The 7,641-nt window shown below is 43.0% G+C and overlaps 1 protein-coding gene across 1 annotated transcript in view; it reads right to left on the reverse strand.

Annotated features, from left to right (window-relative positions):
• The window catches only part of Kdm3b (lysine (K)-specific demethylase 3B), an 80,844-nt gene that overhangs the window by 10,430 nt on the left and 62,773 nt on the right, over positions 1–7,641 (reverse strand). The window contains exons 15-18 of the mRNA XM_013020310.1: positions 5,691–5,862; positions 4,588–4,678; positions 4,317–4,447; positions 1,659–1,778 (exon numbers count right to left, since the gene is read on the reverse strand). Coding sequence (XP_012875764.1) covers positions 1,659–1,778; positions 4,317–4,447; positions 4,588–4,678; positions 5,691–5,862 — 514 coding nt within the window. The remainder of the gene's footprint in view (positions 1–1,658; positions 1,779–4,316; positions 4,448–4,587; positions 4,679–5,690; positions 5,863–7,641) is intronic.

The following is a 7,641-nucleotide window of genomic DNA, read 5'->3' on the forward strand; positions in this document are numbered from 1 at the left end:
TCAGCTCTTCAGCTCAAGGCTAGCGCTCTACCACTTGAGCCACAGCGCCACTTCTGGCTTTTTTCCTTTTTGCTTATGTGGTGCTGAGGAATCGAACCCAGGGCCTCAGGCTTGCAAGGCAAGCACTCTACCACTGAGCCACCTTCCCAGCCCATTGCCCATGTAATTGTAACCCCTCTGTACAGTATTTTCACAATAATAAAAAAAAAAAGCCCTAAAAAAATTAAAAAAAAAAAAACTAAAGAAAAAAAAAAGTCTGAGCTCTGGCTGGGCACTGGTAGCCCATGCCTGTAAATCTAGCTACTAAGAAGGCTGAGATCTGAGGATAACATTCAAAACCAGCCCATGCAGGAAAGTCTGTGAGACTCTTATCTCCAATAAACCACCAGAAAACTGGAAGTGGTCCTGTGGCCTTGCTAAAGAGCTGAGGGACAGCACCCAGGCCCAGAGTTCAAGCCCCATGACCCACAAAAAAAAAACAAAAAAAAAAAGTGTGAGCTCTGAGCTCTGAGTGCAAGCCACACTATCATCACACACACAAAAGCAAATGTTTAACAAAAAATATACTAAGGTTTCTGAACCTTCTGATTCTTTTTTTTTTTGGGTCCGGTCGTGGGGCCTGAACTCTGGGCCTGGGCGCTGTCCCTCAGCTGTTCAGCTCAAAGCTAGTGCTCTACCACTTGAGCCACAGTACCACTTCAGGCTTTTTTCTTTTTGCTTATGCTGAGGAATCGAGCCCAGGGCCTCATGCATTCAAGGCAAGTGCTCTAGCACTGAGCCACCTTCCCAGCCCTTTCCGATTCTTAAGTTACTTTACAAAATCATCTCATTTTTTTTTGAAACTTTCATAATAAATACATTAATTTTAACTTTGGGATTTGGGCTGTTCTCTAAATCATCCTGCCCAATTGGACATTAATACAATGGGCTCACAGCCTATTGAGTGCTCTTAAGATAATATTTAGATAAGAGGTAGAAGGGAATTCAGATACAGCAAAAATGTCATTTTTATGTTTCTTTTGTGTGTGTGTGTGTGTATGTGTGTGTGTGTTGGTCCTGGGGCTTGAACTCAGGGCCTGGATGCTGTTCCTTAGCTTCTTTTGCTCCAGGCTAGTGCTCTGCCACTTGAGCCACAGCTCTACTTCCAGCTTTTTGGTACTTTATTTGAGATAGAGTCTCACAGTCTTTCTTGCCCGGGCTGGTTTTGAATCAGTCTTCAGATCTCAGCCTCCTGAGTAGGTAGGATTACAGGTGAGTCACTGGCACTGGCTTGCGTTTCATTTTTATGCAGGTAACTTGGTTTTACCATGTTACCCCACAGCTGATCTGGCTAGTGAGACTAATAGATGGAGAGCTCTCTGAAAACTTCTTCCATTCCTCATTGTGAGGTTACACACTCAGTAGGAAAGGGCAGCACTCCAGAAAGACAAAGATGCTGGTCAAAGGTACATAAGCACTGTACTCTGCTAGAACTTCTCTTTGTCTAACACTGTTCACTGAATACTAACTACGTATCAGACCTGGGAGAAATTTTCCCTTAGGGGAATAAAAAGAGATAAAGAAGAGTGGAAAAGAAAGAAAAAGTTCTTAACTAAGGAGGAAAAGTTAATTCTGAGGCTAAGCCTTAGTATCTGAAGCAATTTTTCTAGAAATCATACCTTCATCATGGGCACCCTCCCCAATGGGGATCCCAACATACACCATCACATTAACAGCATCAGACACATCTAAGTGAAGATTTGTTGTGCCAACTCTTCTATCTTCTGCTGTTATCAATCCTAAAGGTAAAAGAAAGACATTCAAGGTGAAGTAACAATATCCTAAATCTATAAAGATCCTATCACTGAAAATATGCTCAAGAGTATTTAAATGAGTACCACTGAGAGAATGAAGTATATCTTTATTAAGAAGACAGCACTGGGGCTGGGAATATGGCTTAGTGGTAGAGTGCTTGCCTAGCATGAATGAAGCCCTGGGTTTGATTCCTCAGTACCATATAAACAGAAAAAGCCCTAACTAGTGCTGTGGTTCAAGTGGTAGAGTGCTAGCCTTGAGCAAAAGAAGCTCACAGACAGTGCCCAGGCCCTGAGTTGAAGCCCCAGGACTGACACACACAAAAAAAGAGCCTAGTGGCAGTACTTGGCAAGCATACATAAGGCCCTAGATTCCAATGCCAACAATCTAGACGTGGACATACATACACATACATGAAAGAAGGAAGGGAGGAAGGAAAGAAGGAACGAAGGAAGGATTCTCATTTCGATTATACTGATTAAGGTTTACTTCTAGTTTGGGTGACACTATCATTAGCACTGACCAAGAAACCAATCATTTCCTAAAATATAGTCCCTCCAGAAATGGAGCTGTGGCTCAAAGTGGTAGAGCATTAACCTTGAGCACCAAAGCTCAGGAACAGCTCCCAGGACCCTAGTTCCAGCTCTAGGACCGACAATCCCTCTCCTCCCCTTCAAAAAAAGACCCTCTTTGAAAAGCAAAACAGATACTAGGGGCATTCAGTAACTTTCATAGCCATTTCTGAACTTCACAAAGTGATGGCTAGTAGCCTGATGTTCAGCCTTCATCAAATTCCTTAAATTCCTGCCAAGAAACTGGTAGCTTACACCTATAATCCTAACTTCTCAGGAGGTTAAGATCTGAGGGTTGCAGTTCAATGCCAGCCAAGGCAGAAAAGTCAGTGATATTCTTCAAACCCCAGTATTGGCACATGTATATCTAAAACAACACAAAAATCCCCAAGAATATGTCTCTCTCTCTCTCTCTTTTTGGTCAATCGTGGGGCCTGAACTCTGGGCCTGGGCACTGTCCCTCAGTTCTTCAGCTCAATGTTAGTGCTCTACCATTTGAGCAATAGCACTTCATGCTTTTTCTGCTTATGTGGTGCTGAGGAATTGAACCCATGACTTCATGCATGCAAGGCAAGCACTCTACCACTGAGCCACCTTCCCAGCCCCATGTCTCTTTTATCTTTTTATTTTTTTTGGGTGCCAGTAGTAGGACTTGAACTCAAGGCCTCTTATTCTTGGCTTGAATTTTTTTGCTTAAGGCTGGCTCTCACATAGTGGAGCCACAACTCCTCATCTAGCTTTTTGCTGGTTATTAGATTTAAGAGTCTCATATACTCGTAGGCACCCATGGCTCATACCTGTAATCCTAGGACTCAGGAGGCTAAGATCTAAAGATCATGGTTCAAAGCCAGGAAGGCAGAAAGGACCCCGTGAAATTCTTCAACTACTCAAAATCTGGAAGTGCTGCTGTGGCTCCAAGTGGTAGAGCACTACCTTAAGCAAAAGAGCTTAGGAACAGTGCCCAGGCTCTGAACTCAAGCCCCACCACCGATTAAAAAAAAAAAAAGTCTGGGGCTGGGAAGTTGGCTCAGTGATAGAGTGCTTGCCTTGTATGTATAAGGCTCTGGGTTCAATTCCTCAGCACCACATAAGCAGAAAAAAGCCAGAAGTGGCGCTGTGGCTCAAGTGGTAGGGTGCTAGCCTTGAGCTGAAGAGCTGAGGGACAGTGCCCAGGTCAAGTTCAGCCCCCATGACCAACAAAATTTAAAAAAAAAAAAAAGGGGGGCTGGGAAGGTGGCTCAGTGGTAGAGTGCTTGCCTTGCATGCATGAGGCCCTGGGTTCGATTCCTCAGCACCACATAAGCCGAAAAAAAAAAAAAAGCCAGAAGTGGCACTGTGGCTCAAGTGGTAGAGCATTAGCCTTGAGCTGAAGAGATGAGGGACAGTGCCCAGGCCCAGAGTTCAGGCCCTCTACCGGACCCCCCCCAAAAAAAAAGAAAAAGAAAAAAGCTGGAAGTGGTGCTGTGGCTCAAGTGGTAGATCACTAGCCTTGAGCTGAAGAGATGAGGGACAGCGCCCAGGCCCAGAGTTCAGGCCCTCTACCGGACCCCCTCCCCCCCCCCAAAAAAAAGGCTCATGAACTTTTCTTCCAGGGCTAGTTCTGAACAGTGATCCTCAGATCTCAGCTACCTGAGTAACTAGAATTATAAAGCAAGAGCCACCAGCTCCTGGCAAAGTATGTCTCATTAACTAGGTTTTTTTTTTTTTTTTTTAAGTAGAAACTAATTCCTGGAGATACATAAGTTATGTATTGGGCCCATGTGGATGATATCCAAATTAGTAATGACAAAAGCAAACAATTCAAAACTACTCTGGATACTATTATCTTCTCCATCACCTGTCACCTCTCCTCAATCATCTTTACACATAACACTGATCACAGATGTCCATCTATATGTGAAGTGAGAACAATAGTCCCCCAAAAGTGAAATTCTGGCCTCTCTTTCATACCATAGGCATTGTACATCTTGGGGCCTAGATCAGGCCTTACAAAGTAGCTGGGTAGCCTAGAGGCCAGGTTGAGCCTGCCATCTCGTTTGGTATATTCTGGAAGAGGAAGGTTCTCCATCAGATCTTCAAACCTACAAAAGGGAAGAAATGGTGATTTCAGCTTGTTAGAGGGGAAGAAAGAGAAGAGGTTAAGTTCACTTCTCTGTGATTAATTTGTAATTGCTTCAGTCAGGAACAAGTCTGAAGATGGGCACCATTAGAATTCACTAACCTTGTTGGCATCATGTCTCGAAAATCTTCCCCAGGAGGCCAGTCTTTGAGTTTGAGCACCATTGGCTGCCCATCTTCCGACCTTAGTCTCTCTGGAAGACAGACAGCACTTGCATAAACATTTGCTGGGCTGGCTGCTGCCCACTTTTCTGGAGACTTAAAGATTTTAGAAGACAAAAACTCTTTTTTCTTTGTGCTGGTACTAGGGCTTGAACTCAGCTTGAGTGCTGTCCTTGAGTTTTGTTTACTCAAGTCTGGTGCTCTATCACTTGAGCCAGTTCCACTTCTGTCTTTTCTTTTTTTTTTTTGGTGGTTAGTTGGGCTGGCTTTCAACCATGATCCTCAGATCTCAGCCTCCTAAGAGCTAGAATTACAGCTGAGAGCACCAGCACTTGGCTCAAAACCTCTTCTTTCAGATCTGTTAATCTAATAGATTAAGTTAGATGGACTTTGTTTTCCTTACTTAATGCTGTGGTATCTTCTTTCCTCAGAGTGAAAGTGTTCTGCACATCCCACAGTTCACATGGTGAAGCCAAGACTTGCTCTGAGAGCCAAAGGGTTGCCATGTAAGCTAAATTGTTGGCACCAGTATAGAAGGCTCCTTTTGCCAAGAGGACATAATATTTTATTTCATAGGTAGGGCTAGTATGCCATCATTCAACCAGTTATCAAAGTTATTGTGAGAAAAGCCATCTTTTCTATCAAAGTGGGTTGATTCCTTTCTGTCAATCATGTGAGGATCATTTTTCTGAAAGTTTCTGCTTTGGCCAGGTGGCTTGGTCCTTGTTGGTTAGCTACATCCTTTTCCTGCTACACTTTAATTAAGACATCCGGTTAGAATCCTATTCCTGTTAATTAAGCCACATCCTTTTGTAGATTGTGAATCTGAGCTCAGCCAATCCAAGCAGAGGGGCAAAGCCTGCTAGGTTAGGGATAAAAGTGAGCAGCCTGCCTGCTTGTTCTGTGTGCTTGCTTGCCAGATTTTTGGCTGTTGATGCACCCTCTGCAGAAGTAAACTTTGCCTTGCCAAGTTCCTTTTGAGTTGGTGTCCTTAATCCTATGAGGACATCCCAACATCCCAAGGCACATTTAACCGTTACTTACTGCATATGATCTCAAAGCCATCCCAGAAATCCCGAACTTTTACATCAGAAATTATTGCACAGTTCCTGCAGTTCACCAAGTCCACATCCTGGTCTCCAAATTCCTGGCTAAAGGCTTCTGGCTTCCAAAGCTCAGATTTGAGCTTTTTATGTACTCCTGAAACCAGCACTGGCTGTGAAAACAAAATTATTATAATCAGAGCTATCTAAGAAATAGTTAGCCTCAAGACTAAAGGAAGGTTTCCTGAAAGCTCTTCTCTATGAAAATCTATTATTTTTTTCCCCCAGTTTTATAATCTCTGGATTTCTAAACATCAACTAAATTGCTATGTTGGATTGTTACCCTGTGAGGTATGCCACTGCTGTTGCTCTGGTATCTACCACTAGTTTTGAGGCGAAAGGATCAAAAGCTGAGAAATACAACTTTGTTTTTTTTGTTTTTTTTTCCTGTCGGTCATGGGGCTTGAACTCTGGGCCTGGGCGCTGTCCCTCAGCTCTTCAGCTCAAGGCGAGCGCTCTACCACTTGAGCTACAGCGCCACTTCTGGCTTTTTTTCTTTTTGCTTATGTGGTGCTGAGGAATCGAACCCAGAGCCTCAGGCATGCAAGGCAAGCGCTCTACCACTGAGCCACCTTCCCAGCCCCTCTCTTTCCCTTTTAAGAACCAATTCTCAACTTTCTTTCATGCATGCCCTAATTTGTTTAATATCTAGACAAAGTTTCTTTGCACTTCTTGAGAAAAATTATATGGTTATTACTTTAACATACCAGATTGCAAGAACTGATTTTCAACTGTTAAACTAACATTCCACTAATGGTATATACCGTTTGATAATGATGTCATTATTCTTTTTATATATGTCTAGACCTAAATTTGCTTAAATTTTATGAAAGATAATTACATCTGTGTCCAAGAGGACACATTTTGGGTTTTTCCGTGTTAATAGCTGAAATCTGCCCCTATATAATAAGCTGGAGCAATTGTGGGAATCTTTTTATTTATTTCTCTCAGAGCTCACAGTTTAATGTCAGATGGGCAATGCCTGAAACTAGGATTTCATATGTTTTACCCAGTTTTCTTGTTATTTATGATAGAAAGGCAATTCCTATAGCAGCTAAATCTTTAATGGGCAAGAGTGAAAGACTATAACAACTAGCATTTATGGAGTAGCTAGTGGGTATCAGGCGTGGACAACCATTTCATAGACAAAATACTAATAACCTTTTTTTCTTTTTGTCGATTGTGGGGCTTGAACTCTGGGCCTGAACGCTGTCCCTAAGCTCTTCAGTCCAAGGCTAGTGCTCTATCATTTAAGCCATAGCATCACTTCTAGTTTTCTGGTGGTTAACTGGAGTTCAGAGTCTCATGGACTTTTCTGCCTGGCTTTGAACTGTGATCCTCAGATCTCAGCCTCCTGAGTAGCTAAGATTACAGGCATGAGCGGCCAGCACTCATTTCATAACTTATTCAAACTCATAGTAACTCAATAACTGCTATGAGGATAGCAAGGATATTACCTTTGTATTATAGACAAGGAAAGTGAAGCTCTAATGGCTTAAGAAACTAGCCAAAGATACCATAGCTGGTGTACTAAGATGTAGAAGTTTCAAATCCATGTAGCATAAGCTCTAACAAGTAAATTAAAACAACAACAACAAAAGCCACTGTTAGGCTGGATGTGGTGGTACAAACCTGTAATCTCAGCACTCAGGAAACTCAGTCAAAAGGATCTCAAAAACAAAAACAAGGGCTGGGAAGGTGGCTAAGTGGGAGAGTGCTTTCCTTGCATGCCTGAGGCCCTGTGTTTGATTCCTCAGCACTACATAAAGAAAAAAGCCAGAAGTGGCACTGTGGCTCAAGTGGTAGAGCGCTAGCCTTGAGCTGAAGAGCTGAGGGACAGCGCCCAGGCCCAGAGTTCTGGTCCCACGACCAGACCCCCCACCCCCCAAAAA

This window comes from Dipodomys ordii, unplaced genomic scaffold, assembly GCF_000151885.1.
Source record: "Dipodomys ordii isolate 6190 unplaced genomic scaffold, Dord_2.0 Scaffold50, whole genome shotgun sequence".
In the NCBI taxonomy this organism is placed as follows: domain Eukaryota; kingdom Metazoa; phylum Chordata; class Mammalia; order Rodentia; family Heteromyidae; genus Dipodomys; species Dipodomys ordii.